The sequence below is a fragment of the Grus americana genome, chromosome 2, assembly GCF_028858705.1.
Source record: "Grus americana isolate bGruAme1 chromosome 2, bGruAme1.mat, whole genome shotgun sequence".
Classification (NCBI taxonomy): domain Eukaryota; kingdom Metazoa; phylum Chordata; class Aves; order Gruiformes; family Gruidae; genus Grus; species Grus americana.
Genome location: NC_072853.1, coordinates 91,559,897 through 91,574,142, shown reverse-complemented (window position 1 = coordinate 91,574,142; position 14,246 = coordinate 91,559,897). Strand labels below are relative to the sequence as shown.

The 14,246-nt window shown below is 41.6% G+C and overlaps 1 protein-coding gene across 1 annotated transcript; it reads right to left on the bottom strand.

The window, feature by feature from the left end:
* Positions 1 to 5,847: 5,847 nt before the first annotated feature.
* Positions 5,848 to 13,094, bottom strand: LOC129202258 (ovalbumin-related protein Y-like). The gene is made up of 8 exons (XM_054814707.1): positions 13,053 to 13,094; positions 10,959 to 11,143; positions 10,243 to 10,293; positions 9,476 to 9,604; positions 8,587 to 8,704; positions 8,210 to 8,352; positions 7,714 to 7,869; positions 5,848 to 6,897 (listed from the first exon to the last, which is right to left on the bottom strand). The coding sequence occupies exons 2-8, from the start codon at positions 11,124 to 11,126 to the stop codon at positions 6,496 to 6,498; spliced, it is 1,167 nt and encodes a 388-aa protein (XP_054670682.1). The 5' UTR covers positions 11,127 to 11,143; positions 13,053 to 13,094; the 3' UTR covers positions 5,848 to 6,495.
* Between the last annotated feature and the right edge of the window lie 1,152 nt (positions 13,095 to 14,246).

The following is a 14,246-nucleotide window of genomic DNA, read 5'->3' as shown; positions in this document are numbered from 1 at the left end:
TGGGCTGTGGGCAGGTGGGGGAAGCCCCACAGGAGGTCAGGGCCAGCAAGGGCTGTTAATACCCTCAGGGCTCAGACACAGCAGCCTCCCCTCTGAGGAAGGTGTGTCCTCACTCCTTACAGAGACCTGGGCTCAGGAGGGACTTGCTTTAGAGTGACTGAGTGGCTGTGCAGTGTTAGGGGACACAGAGCCAGGGCAGGGACAGTGGATTGGAAAGGTACATGGCATGAGATGTTGGGGGCTGAGTGAGGGGGTCAGGCCACCTCAGCGAGCCCTGGAGGCTGGTTGGGCACAAGCCGGGGAGGAAGGAGGGTCTTGTTGGGTGGAAGGGCATACACTCAGGAGCCTGGAGCTCAGTAATGGGTGAGTGCTGTGGGGAGATCAGGAAATTTTCTAAAGACAAGGCCCTGTGTGACCAGAGATCAGGTTCCCTGGTGCTTGGCAGAGGGCTCAAGGAGGCCTGAGCTCCCTGTCAGGGAGCAGCAAAGGCAAGCTTCTCCCCAAGGAAAGACAAATCAGAGGGCAAGGGGGATCCAGCAGGGCAGGAGCCTCACCAGCCAGGGCTCAGTCCCACAGGACCTGAGCAGAGTAGGTCCAACCAAGAGTCCAGATCATAAGGCTATGAGGCAGGTCCAAAGACAAACCACGAAGTCAATTCACACGTCAGAGCTAGGCTTAGGTCCAGTGATCACAAGACAGGGCCAAGGTCACACTAGGAGTCCTTGGCCAGGCTTGGGCACAGCTGTGTTTGAACTGGAGACTGATACAGCTCTGATGTAGCACAGAGAGTGACTGACGGTCCAGGGCATAGCTTAGAGCTCCTGGGCCCATAGGCGTGGGTAGAGGCTCCAGGTGTGGCTGGCCAGGACCATTAAAGGTATTAAAGGCTTATTAGTGCACTCAGAGCTCTGTCACCCATTTATCAGCAAAAGAGATGGGCCTGGAGACAAGGCTACAAAGCTTGGGTCTGAGATCCATCAGGAGGCAGGCACCTATAGTGTACCACAGGCAAGCACGGAAGTGCCAAGGCTCCACTGAAATGGGTTTCTGTTGTGGGCAACAGTCCTGACTTAATTCACATAATTTCTTGCTGATTAACAAAATATTTTTGTTGTTGATCCAGGTATTACCAAAAACCAATGTAACAAATTATGAAACAGACACTTAGACCTTTCATCCCGCTTCCTCACACTCAACTTCAGTCCCAAAACTGCTTCCTAGTTTCAGCTTTCTTGTTACACTCAGTGCTTCCCAGTCACTTTGGTGAAGCAGCAGGCAATGCAAGAGGTTGGGGTTGGTGTATAACTGTTTCTATCTGCCAGTTTTTGCTGCTCACTTTTTTCCTGTCCTCTAGTCTGCTCCGTGGACTACAGTTCCACAGGGATGTCCTTACTCCAGTGTCAGTCACCTGTGGGCTGCGGTCCCTCTGGGGTGTCACTGCCCTGGTATGGGTTGCCTGTGGCTGCAATCCCTCAGAGTTGCCTCCTCTGGCATGGAGCACCCCCTCCCAACAGTGTGCCTTCAGCTGTGCTCTCAATAACATCTCCTTCCACCTGTCTCCTCTGTTTTGCTTCTCCAAAAACATCTCTCACATTTGTCCTGCCACCCTTTGTTAATTATGCTTGAGCAGAGGTGCCATATGCTCCTCTGACTGAAGATTTGGCATACAATGAGTTCTTTTCATTCTTTACAGGGCCAGCTGCAACTGGCTGTGACTGGCCAAGGACAGTTCATGTCCTCCTCTCACAAAGACCACCCCTAGTACCAAAATGGTGCCAGTGCTCAATATAGGCTCCTGGGCCCATGCACAGAGGGTCTGAGGGAAAGCTCCTGCTGAGGCTGGTCATGCCATCAGGGTCCTAACATTGGCTGCTTTAGGTCCTGGGACTTCAATAGCTGATAGTATTTTCTATATATTTATTACCTCTCAATTGATTTCTCTTCCATGATTTTGTTCAGTGTCCCTTTAAAATCATGTAAAATTTTACCATCTTCAGCATCCTTTCACCATGAGGTCCATCACTCAGCTACCTGTTTCTTGTCAGCTGCCTCTATGTATTTTGGGGTTTTTTAACTGCTTTCTACTAACTTCTTTTAATACCCTTCAGTTCCTGTGTCAGAAGAGATACTGAATAGTCAGTCTCTGTCATTGTCTCCATATCATCCAGGACTTCAGAAACCTCTTCTCTTGAGAACATCATCCCTCTCCTAGGAGTTTGGCTGCCTGGGCTCAGGCACATCTGAAGCAACTGCCCAGCCTTGAATCAGAGCGCTGTTTGCGATAGAGCTATGAGGTGCCTCCATGGGGGACTACATCCCCCGCAATTGAGAGAAGAATTTGAACTGAGTATCTTGATTGTGGTCGTTGCTACCTTGCGTGCCTATGCCTGGATATGAACTTCACTGAGATGGACCCTGTAAGGCACCACTGCAAGTGTTCGTTTTGGACACTAGTAAGACACTGATTAAAATGCAATTTATTGGTGATAACATGAGAGGGAAAAAGGAGATAGCATAGATAATTTCATGTTCCTTCAGATGCTGGAAACCCCAAGCTGTGCAGCATTGGATGGATCTTTGTTCAGGGCACAGCACACTGTGCATATCCCACTGCATGCAGAGGTTCACTGGTGGTGTGATCTTTACAGCTTTTATAGGTATGTAGAAGTAAACAACTCTGTTTATCATTTCTACTGTTGAAGAAAAGTATATCTACACAGAAACATCCTGCTTCGCTTCAAGATAAAGACAAGGATATGCCAGCAGCAGCATCACCAGGTGCCAGTTCAGACCATCACAACTTCCTCCATTATGTTTAGGAGGCAAAGTTTATCCTGCAGCCACATGATATGTTCAGCACAGTATAGGCCTGGAGGCCAAGCAATATGTGCAGCATAATATAGCACAGCACAGGCCTGTGCCTGATCAGGTCAATTTTTATGTGTGTCACTAACTCCTCAATGCACAACAGTCTTCAGGTTAGGATCACTCCAGACCCTGACACGTGGACATAACCTCCAGGCTTGATAATTGACCTACCTCATGGCTGCAGACTTGTTTGGGAATCACTGAACTGTAGTGGTAGTATTGGGAACTATAGCATTGAAGATCTTATTGGGGAGGCCCCTGCCTTGCTGGCCTTGCTGTAACCTGCTGCCGTGGGTCCCCTTCCCTTGCTGAGCACCCTCACCCTTGCTGCTCCTTGACAATCCCCTTTCTGCTGTTTCTTTTCCAGATTGAAGATTCTTAGCTCACTAGCCACAAGAAACAGAAAACTGAACACTGCTCTGTGTCATAGCCTTCCCAGCGGACGTGTAACTTTCAGTTTAATTCAGCATGCTGTGCTTTCTCAAATATCATTTGGGAGCCCAGGACAGCTTTTCCTCTGGAGTCCAGGAGGTTCTCTGAGTGCTCTTCCTCTGGTGACTACAATTAGAGCATACTGCCTGCAAAGTCTTGTGCCTTCAGCCATGGATTTGGTTTGCTTAGGAGAAGGCAGGGCTTTCTTGCAAATCAAATGTGCAGAGAAGTGTGGAATGGTCTCAGACAATTATATTCCCCACAGGGCAGAGAAGATATGTCAGCTCCAACCCTTCCCCAAATGACACAAGAAGGAAAGGCACACTTAGTCCACAGAGCACTTCTAATGCCATCCCACACAGCATTAAAAAAAATGTGATTGCAGGTGGCTCTTTTTGTTCCACAGCCCCCTAGCAGTACTGTGCATCCAAAACAACACAGCACATAGTGGAAATGGAGCGTAGCAAATGGAGAGATGGCAATTTATTGATGTACCAACTTCAATCATGTTGCCAGGGAACAAAAAGCACTATTGGACATTACCTAGACTTCGTGGGAATGGGGATTCCTGTTTTTAAACTGTTGTTGGAGCTCAGAAGGAGTAGGCAGTGTTTGTTCCCCTCATGGGTGCTGTTCCCTCCTCCCTTTGTAACATCCTCCACGCTGCTCTTTGCAGAATTGCTTCCCATGGGGGCTGCAGCAGACACATTCACCATGGCAGTGCCTTTACAGCAGGTCCTGCTGGCCCAGACCAGCAATGCATAGGCACAGTTCTGGGCCCAGCCATTGATACAGGCATAGAGATTTTATTCAATTTTGCTGAATCTGCATTTTTACCTCTCATTTTAGCCTCCACAGAGGACGTTTTCTCCTTCATAAACCAAATAGCTCTATTCCTTCCTCAGTATTTGACTGTGATTTTTTTTTTTCATTCGGGACACAGACATCTTAAAATGCCTCTTGGACTTTCACCAAATAATACTTCTATCTTTTTCTTTAAAAATTACTGGTTTCCAAGCACAGTGCTACTGGTCTACATTTTCAGTATATCGATCAGAATCATCTGCTTGCATAAAAATTAAAATAAGAACAAAATTGGAACCTACATTAAGCTCCCAAACCTAGTTTTCAACAGATGTCTGATTTTCAGAAGACTGATAGACATCACTTCGTATCCCTAGTGACACCTAATGGCCCAATTTAAAATGAGTCAAATGGTTCTCTTTCACAGTGAGGACGTTAGGTGGACTCTGTGCCTTGAAAACCTCTCTCGTGTGTAGTTTTAGGAAACCACTTACCATTTCAGCCTTGATTTTCTCCATTTCTTTGCTTTAAAATAATTATCAAGCAAAAGAATGATTAAACAAGAGAATAGCCATTTTTTTTCTTCATGTAATGTGATAAATACTTCCATAATAAATGTTGATAGTTATATTGTCATTATACCTAGGAAGTGCAGAGTGACATGCTTATTTCAGTTTAATAACAGTTTTATAATCATTTAATAACCATACGCAATCTGCTCCTTAGGACAATATTTTACAAATCCTGCCTTTTTTTTTTGTTTTGTTTTGTTTTTTTTTTAGTTGTAGCAAAACTATCTTGACTCCTTTTGGCTATAAGGGAAGCAGAACATAATGTGCACAGTAAACCTTGAAATGTCATATCTCTTGAAATACTTTTTTGCTTGAATACTTGCGTTAACCATAGCTAATCCTTTATGACTGTCTTGGGAAGACCAGTATTTGCAGTTCTCCCATAGACTTCATAGCAGCTATGAAAATGTGTTTCCCTGTTGCCAACATCATCATTTCAAGTTATATTTAATGCTGACTTTGCAAATGGTTGAAACAGCTCCAAATACTGCCGTGTGTCTCCTTTTTTAAGGACTTTTTAAGTACAGATACTGTAATTTGCAGTTCTGCATGTGTATCCCAGCAGAAGGAAGATTGCTTAACTTAGCAATTAACACTAATAATCTTTTAATTGGATAAACTGTAACCTAAAGAACCTTCCCTCTAAAGACTGTGAAATAGGAAATAACATCTCTAGAGGACTGTTACATCAAGAGGCAATAAAGATTTCCTTATATGATTCTTGTGGGTGTTAGAGAGCTGAAGCAGTCCACCTTTTAAGACAAACACTCTTCTCATGTTTTTGAAGTTATATCTCTTGAGTACCACCTTGATATATTTACTGAGGACACTTAGAGGAAATCTTTTAAAACTATCTGGAAATGCAATAGCAAATTCAAAAAATGTAGTTATTTGATATGCCATATGGAGATAAGCTCAAGATAAGAATAGGAGCTGTAGGGTTTACCTTGCTTAAGCTCAAAATTTTAAAAAAATAATAAATTTAAGCTATGTAGTGACTTCATATATGGGTACATTCTGGTTTTCAAAATAAGATCTAAATCCTAGTCTGAACCACTTCTGTCAATAATCACTACCCACTATATCATATGTTTCAGGCTGTGTGGTGTAGTAACCCAGAATAGGTAATGATGTGTTTAGTTTGCAATGCTTTTATTAGAATAAATAGAAGGACCACTAATTAACATGCACAAAATCATTCACTGGAATGAAGATGGAAAATTAGCCAGGAAGATGTTTTATTTGAACATGATGATTTATGAAGAAATGGTAGACTTTCTGTATGCTCCCTCAGAACAAGAGACACAGCCTTATAGTACATGCAGCATAATGGAGCCCAAATGCATTCCTGGAAAAATAAAGCTTTGCTGAAGTGTAGAATTTCAGTTGCAAGTTGTCCAGGCATCAATTTAAGGATGGCTGCCCAGCAAGTTCAACAAAAAAGAACAGGATTATTCTGAAAGCTGTGTTTATGTGACAGAACTCTTACAGAGAAAACAGATTCTCAATAGCAGTGGCAAGATTTCTCACAAAAATCAAAACACCGGCCCTCCCAAGTTATTCAATGACAATGGGAAATATTCCTAAACTACCTCTGAAATTCTCATTCAATCCTGGATGTAAGTCCTGAATACAAGTTGTGTGAGCAGAAATTCCTGCACTGAAAGATCTGAAAAGTCACACACTTCTTCAAGAATATCTCCCTAGATATTGAAGGCTTGGAGAAAATATTGAAAAGATGAGATTATACTATAATACTACAGTATGGAGGGTCTGTTTCTGAGAGGAAGGTGAGCATTATTTCCAGCTCTATTTCTCCTTAGGGAGAACAATATTTACCAAAGAAGAGAATGATATTGGTTGGATTGTGTTTGATCAAGAAAAGGAAAGGATGGTCAGCCCTAAACTCTTCAGACTCAGAGGAATGTTTGATGTCTGCCATCACACCCGCTGAGCCAGCCATCTCAGTGCCCTCTTCATTGACTTCCATGTACACCTCATGGACGGCCTCCGATATCTTCAGGCTCTCTGCAGAAGAGATGCCAGACAGATTGGCCAAAGGGCTGAACAGGTCGGTCATACCCAAGGCCATTAAGACAGATGTGAGGTTATATTTTTCCTCAATCTTCATGCGCGGGAGGTACACTTTCACTCTCTTCTTTTGCATCACATTAGGACTGGTCCACTCCATGAGTTTTTCAAAGCTGATTCTGTTCTCGAGCTGCAAAGAGAAGCAGGGAATGAAATGCCTGAGACAAGAGTGCAATGGCCTTAACAGCTGTGTTTATACCACTTATTTTGGGTTTTTTCCATTTACTTTGTGTACACAATAGAACTGGTACTTAATCGTAAATGTATTTGTTTATTGTGTATGGTTCCTCCTGACTATGGCCTATATCTCATCTGTCTTGATGAAGTTCTGCAAAACTTTGCCATCTGAAAATTTCTTCATCAGATCAAGGCTTTTTTGGTGAAAATGCAGTTCTTGAAAACATCACATCAAAATGGCCCCAAAACTGTTCCTTCTGGAAGATATTTTATTGATCCTTTCCCTCATCTTCGTTCCTTTCTAATGCCACTTTTCCCATTTTCCTTTTAGTCAGCTCTTGGAATGCTTTCCTCATCACTTCTGTTTTTTATTTCCCCTTGAATAAACTTTTCTTGTTTAGCAAATCATTGAGTGGTCTCCTGGAAGACTGAAATCACTCAAAATGTAAAAAAAAATCCTGCTAGCATGTCTGTTTCTGGTACCCAATGGAGATGGGGTGCGTATAGCAACATCCTCTTCTGCAGGGAGGGCTACAGCAGCACTACACTCATTTACCTTCATTTTATTAGACAGAGTCCAGGGCTCTCCCCAGAGGCCAGTCCCTACCTGAGCACCCGGTAGCACCTGGGGGTCTTTTGTGCTCCCCTGCCTGCCCAGCACAGCGGGGGGGTGGGCAGCTGGAATGTAAATGGACAAGTCCCACTTCTGCTGTCAGACCTTTTGCTGTCCATTTACATGACTCTTCTGCTTCCCCTGCCAGGGCCGTACCTGCTCCAGGCCAGAGATGTCATCAGGCAACAGCACCAACATGCTCAGCTCTCCACTGGCATATGGCAGCTCCAGGATCTTCATGTTCTCTGCAGGCACCGCTGCCATTTTGAAGGTACTGTTCTGACACATCATTTGCACGGGTCTGCTTTCTTGCTGCAAAAACAGAAATGTGAGACAATATGACCAGGCAGCATTTTTTTCTTTAGGCAGGCAAGAGTACAAGCTCTTTGAAAGGGACAGGACTCGATCTTCAAGCATGTTGCCTCTGAAGAAGAGCTGTGTCTCCGTTTCAGTCTGTTGCCTGCTGGTGTGCTCTGGTCAGGCACAGCTCTTGCAAACACTCCTTGGCCCTAGGCCCAGGCGCTGACCCAGTGAGGGACCCAGCTAAATCACCCGACCTGTGACAGCAGCAGGTTGTATGTGTAACACCCAGACTGCTGGCTGTGTGAGCCCACAACTGTCCTGGCCAGAAGATGTGTCCATGCCCACCTACCTCTGTCACATTGAAAGGCACTTCCTGAGTGTGTTCTTCTTTAAACGCCATCTTCCATATCCCTTTGAAGTAAATGGCATTCACAAGGACCAGCACAGTATCGACATCAACAGAGCCTGGTTCAAGGAAATCTTGGATCTGTCCTTTAAGGAAGAAGCAGAGCAGAGAGTGATAAGACACACCGCCCGGTGTGCACAAATGCCTGCATTGAAGGCATTGGGGTGGGGGGTGCTGTTTTGTGGAACTTTGTTTTCATAGCAATAAGCAACCTGCTCTTGCTTGACCCACTTTTTCTAGACATTATGAGAAGAGGAAGAAAAGGGTATAGATTATGGTATGTTTGGGAAAATATCTGCTACCCATTTTTCAGTCCTTACCATTTGTCTCTTTCTCCACCCAGGAATTAATGAGCTGCCTTGCTTCCTCTGTAGCTGTTTTGAAGTTAACTTCTTCCAGCCCTGCTTTGTAGAATTTCTTTGCACACTGTAAGTATTCCTGTAAACAGAATGATTGCAGGTGTCAGACTGATGAGAACTTGAAAATGTATAAATGTGAAATGCAAGACTGTGAAATGAAGCAGAATGGTTAAAAGAACAGTCAACTTTTACCCTGTGTTTGAACATGTCACTCACAGCTCTCTTCCTGTAACTGAATCTTAAAGCTGGACAAGAAAGACTACTTCACATATTTAGGTCTGACACTTTTTCAGATAGGATTCTAAGTTAAAATTTTGAAATATTTTCTTCGTTTTACCAAAACACTTTCAGTTTAACAAACATTTTTAAGGACAGGCAATGTTTGTTTCCTTCTCTTTGTGCCCACTTTTTGTTTTGAATACTGTGTTCTTAGATTCTTAGATTTCAAAAACAAAGCTTCCTTTCACTGGGAAGTTTTGCTATTTGGCTTTGAAAAAAATCCAAATTTGACAATTTCGGTCTTCATGCTTTCAAGTCATAAAATGTTATTTCATTTCCCTTAAAATTTACATTTTTCATTAAAAGCCGTTTTCTAGCAAATGAACAGTAATCTTGATTACTCCCTGTGAGTGTTGCAACATAGGCATATTTTATGCCATTATACTTTTGCCTAGCCTCCACCTAACAGCCACAGGAAGGTTCAAACTCATTCTGAACCAATTCTCACCAGGGCTCACAACCACCTCTTCATCAACAGACAGTGGGCTTTTGGTGGTGATGTTTTTCTAGGGTAGAGACACAGGGGCATTTCTGGGGAATCTCATTGAAGTCAGGTCACAGTACAACTCACCTGAAGAATGGGATATGTTTTTTCAATATACAGTCTGTCAGCCATCTTGAGCGAATATGTAGCATTTGGCATGGTGATGTCTGAGAGGAGATCCTTGAATGAATTGTGGATGTATTCAGAAGTGCCACACTGAGGTGATGACATGAAAATAAGAAGATACATTGCATTAGGTTCTTCTTATCTAAGAAATAAGACCCTAAAGAATTGTCCCTGTCAGTTAAGAGTGGTGCTGCAGTGGAGTCCTCCCTCACAGACATAGGGCTGTCACCTTCGGGACAGCAGGTGCTGTGGTGATGGCACATTGAACCAACAAGTTCATTCTTCTCAAATAAGTGCCCTGAAATGTACTTTTTGTAAGACTGCAGTTGTGTTCCTGTCACTGACACTTCTGGACTCTTCTCTGCCCAGTATCTTTCTGCCCTGCTTTGGAGTCTCGCAGCTGCAAGTCTGACTTGCTCCAGGTGCTGAGCCCCTTTCACGTGCTGTCCCCCAGCAGCACTTGCCCAGGAAGGCACCCTGATGCCCAAAGCATCCTGCCCCACACCATCACTTGTTCTGGTGCAAGATGTGCAACCTGCCGCCTTTCACTGGTTTTTAACAAATAGGTGAGTTACACCCTCTTTGCTCTCTCCACAGGTCTCCTTGGTTTGAGAGCATTACCATGGTTTTTGACAGGGTCTGAAATTGCCAGGAGGAGAGGCAGAACTGTTCTAGTTTTGTTCTGAGGAGAAAAGAAGACAGAAAGGGAGATTAAATTATTTCTCTACCTGGGAGTCAGTACTGTCTCCCACTCCTGTAACATTATCAAAGTGAAGAACCTGCAAGAGAAAATGCCAGTGGTAGAAATTACAAGCATGACCAAAAATTATGGGAATTTGAGATTTACACACAATATTTGAGGTAAAGCTGTTAGCTCAGAAAAAAAAGTGCTAACTGAGAACGTAAATGAACTAAAAATTTACAAGTGAGCTTGCAACAACTTCATGCCCTCTGTGGCCTTCTTGGAAACTGTAAATACCACTTTTTGCTTATATATTTTTTTCTAGTGAATGGCTAGAAATTAACTGAGTTACATATTATGTACTGATAACGATATTCTGTCTTCCTCTCTTCCTGGGATTTTTCTTTTTTATATATTAAAAAAAAAATCTGATCACATTATCTGGAAAGTGTCAGAATTTAGAAAAAAAAAATCATATAATAAAATTTGCTGACTGGTAATCCATTTTGTTATTGTCCTTGAGATTTTTTTTTCCTAAGTCAAAACTAACTGCCCCTTATAGTGAAAATATACATACTTTTTTTAGCATTTTCTCTAAATAACTCTCGATTCAGTTCTCCACTTTGTGATTTTGGCTTATTTCTTGTGCATTAAAACAGGTGAGAACTTCACCAGCGGATAATATATTTCAGTGATGTTACTTAGAAGGAACAACAAGCACAAGTAGAGGTCACTTTACACCCATGTAAGTGACTAACTTACCTTCTCCATCTGAGATTGAGTGTTACCTCTTGCTCCCAGATAGACCATGGCCAGGGCTGAAATGATGCTCAGGGGGGAATAGAAGATGTTCTCGTTGGCATGGTGGACTTTCAGCTCTTTGAATACATCAAAACAAAAGTCTGCATTTGCTGCACTGATGGAGGCCATTGTGAAATCAGTGTTGTCTAAAGCAAACAGAAAGAGTCTGACTTATGATGAAATAAATTAATTGTAATGCAAGAAAGTCAGTGCCCTTGAACCTCTGACCTTGGTGCACAGGCTTTTTTTCAGCAAACAGATTCCAGTGGTGTGGATTTAAAAGACAGACACACTTTTGGATTCATGAGCAATCAAAATGCTGGATAGTTACCAGTTATGCTTACATCAGTGATTCTTTTGTTTGAAACTTGAGTTCTTCTTCTCTGTACGTGTATACCATATTGCTGAAAATACTGCAAAAAATACTAGTTACGTTGAAAGAAGCTCACTAATAGTCTTACCTCTTAAGGAAAAAACCCCATATAGATTTGTTCTCAGAATCTTAATATTTTTGAGACTCCAAACCAGGTTCTTCGCTATAGTTTTAAACATCACTTTTAAGATCAGTTAACAGATCAGCCCTCTATGATCCAAACTACAACTAATTCCAGTATACAATGTGCAAGTCTGAAGCAACAGCATAAGTTTTACTAGATGTACTCTAATTTCAGCCTAGTATAAACAGAAGCTACGTTCTTACACCACTACTTTATCAGACGTCTCCAATGTTAGTGACATTACCTTCATGTTTTTAAGTAGGATAATGAAGGCACAGCAATGGAGACTGCAAATGATTTACAAAATTCATCCAGTTTATGACAAACATCTATAACTAGTACATTCCATTCATTGTTGACTCAATTATATCTCATTCTGTTTTTAAAAAGTGTTTTTCAATTTTCATTATCACCTTTTCCATAAAATTCACCTTTTAATAAGACAGTGCTTGTTTAGCTTTGTGTTTAATTTGCAGACATCTTCACCTCTTTAGTGTTTAAATATTTTTTCTGCCCTTTTTTGACATTCTTGTAAAACTTTCCCTGTGGTTTCAGCACCTAGCATTTCATCTGACACTGAAGGGAAGGATTTTTTAATAAAGAAGACAACACAGAGTAGAAAATACGGTACTGTAAAGTCTAATGCAGCAGTAAAGTGTTAGTACCACTTATAACTTCCCACATGTTGACACAAGCAGAGAGAACCTTGCTAGGGTGGAATTTTCTTGAGCTCTTGGGGATCTTCAAGCAGTGCAAACTTTAATTTGTTTCCCTCTGTGGCTGCTAGAGAACAAAATCCAGGATGCTCTGCCATATGTATCACAGTCCCTATGGAATCAGCGCATTCATGTGACAGTCGTCTCTTAAGGTGGGACAATTTGAACAACATCTAGCTGTTCCTCTGCTAGAATGGATGCTCAATCACTCTCTAAATTGAACCACTTATATAGGCGATATACAGTAGACTTTTTGTTTATTTACCAATTCTGCTAGTATTATATTTTAGACTTTAAGCAAATGCCTTTTTTTTTTTTGTCTTAGAAAATGTAACTATTAAAGATATTAAATATAACACAGAGCTGCAGTATGCTGGGGTCACATGAACATGCTGCATTCCTTAATTTCATTCAGACAATACCTTCCATAAAACCTGCAACTGACCTTTGTTTGCATCCTCTGGAATTTAAACAAATTCAATTTTGTCTTTTAATTCTAAATGTAAAATTAAAGAGATGATAGAAGAAGAAGGAAGAAAGGCTGTCATAACGAATCATCAGCTTTTCAATGTGGAAGAGTTAGTAAACAAAGCTTTAGTTCGTACAAACAAATACTTTGACTTTATGCATGGCAGAATGTGAAACAGTAAAATAATGCAGAACACACATGTGAAGGTGAGATGAGGTTTCTGCAGAAGGCATCCTTTAATCATTTTTTTCTTCAACTGATATTGAGGGTCATAAAAATGAGGCTACATCAATCTTTCTGTAAGTTTTGTAATAGATAACTTTTCTTTAAATTGCAGATTAGAATTTAAATCATAATTGAAAGAAATGCTTACCTTATCAGGTTCACCTGTGAAGGTAATAGTACAGCTTCTCAGCTGTACTTGGGGCAGACTTGCTGAACTCCTTGAAATATATCATGTGTAATTTCGTGACACGCCCCATGTTGCCTGTTCTGTGTTTACCAAATAAAGTGATGGATGGAGCTCAATGTCAGACATGCACTTTTACTTGGAATAAGTCCATTCTTTAAAAAAAAAATAATAGTGCCTGAATGAAAGGATTTTACCCTAAAATATCCAGAACGGAAGATTCATTCAACATAGCGTGTGAAACCAGGCAGAAAAGGAAGGAGCATATTGAAATGGCTGAAGCAAAAATAATGATAAAAGCTGTTCATTGGAACTTGAACAGAAAGTATGATTTGGTTATGGCAGCAAATAGTGCAGCACAGCTAGTGAATATAAAACAAAAGCATGATAAATTCAGTCTTGCAGAACGTCTCTAAAGGATTTTAAGTTAATTTCCTTATTATTTCCCTGTAATGAGTACTGACAGGCCAGATCCCTCTCAGAGTCACCATTCTGTGAACTCAAAAAATTTGGTAAGATCAGCATATGCTATGGTATGCCCACACTATACTTATTGCAACTTTTCTCTCTCCCGTCTTTCTTCCCAAATCTAGAAGTCTTGCTGAGGAATGGAGAAACTTCTGCTACCAAGGAACTTGAGAAAGAGCACATCCTTCAAATGTTAGTTGCCAAATTTAATAATATTGAAATAGATTATTCTGCAAAAACCTCTGTGTAATTGCCTGGTTCCACTTAAAGCCTGCATTGTAAAAGACCACAGACATAGTGTTTCACAGCGCACAGTTTTTTATCCTAGAGCAATCTAGCTCAGGGAACTCAGACATAGTCACAGTCTGCAGAGCACATCAGTGGAACAAAACCATCAGTGAGCATATTATGGGAATACAAATTATTTTCAAAAGCAATATTCAGAGCATCTGTATAGAGAAGAACTACAGAGCTGAAGAAAGCTGTGCTGGGGAGAGAGCGGTTGACCAGAGAAGAAAGACAAAGCTTCTGTTGCTTTTTAAATTCAGACATCAGGATATTTAGACCCCAGTCAGATGCCACCAGAAAAGGATTTGAACTTGCTGCTAAAATTTTGAAGGGTGATTTAAGGAGAGTTGTTCTTTTCCTTCTCCACAGGTCATAGCACCAGATGCTAGGTTCAAAATTGCC

Bases quoted from the DNA above. Each gene is read 5' to 3' on its own strand.
- LOC129202258 (XM_054814707.1), bottom strand. From the start codon at position 11,126: ATGGCCTCCATCAGTGCAGCAAATGCAGACTTTTGTTTTGATGTATTC. The intron at 8,705-9,475 runs GTGAGTTGTACT...TTCTGTTTACAG, and splicing joins AAACATATCCCATTCTTCAG to GAATACTTACAGTGTGCAAA. The intron at 6,898-7,713 runs GTACGGCCCTGG...TTCTCTTTGCAG, and splicing joins ACATCTCTGGCCTGGAGCAG to CTCGAGAACAGAATCAGCTT.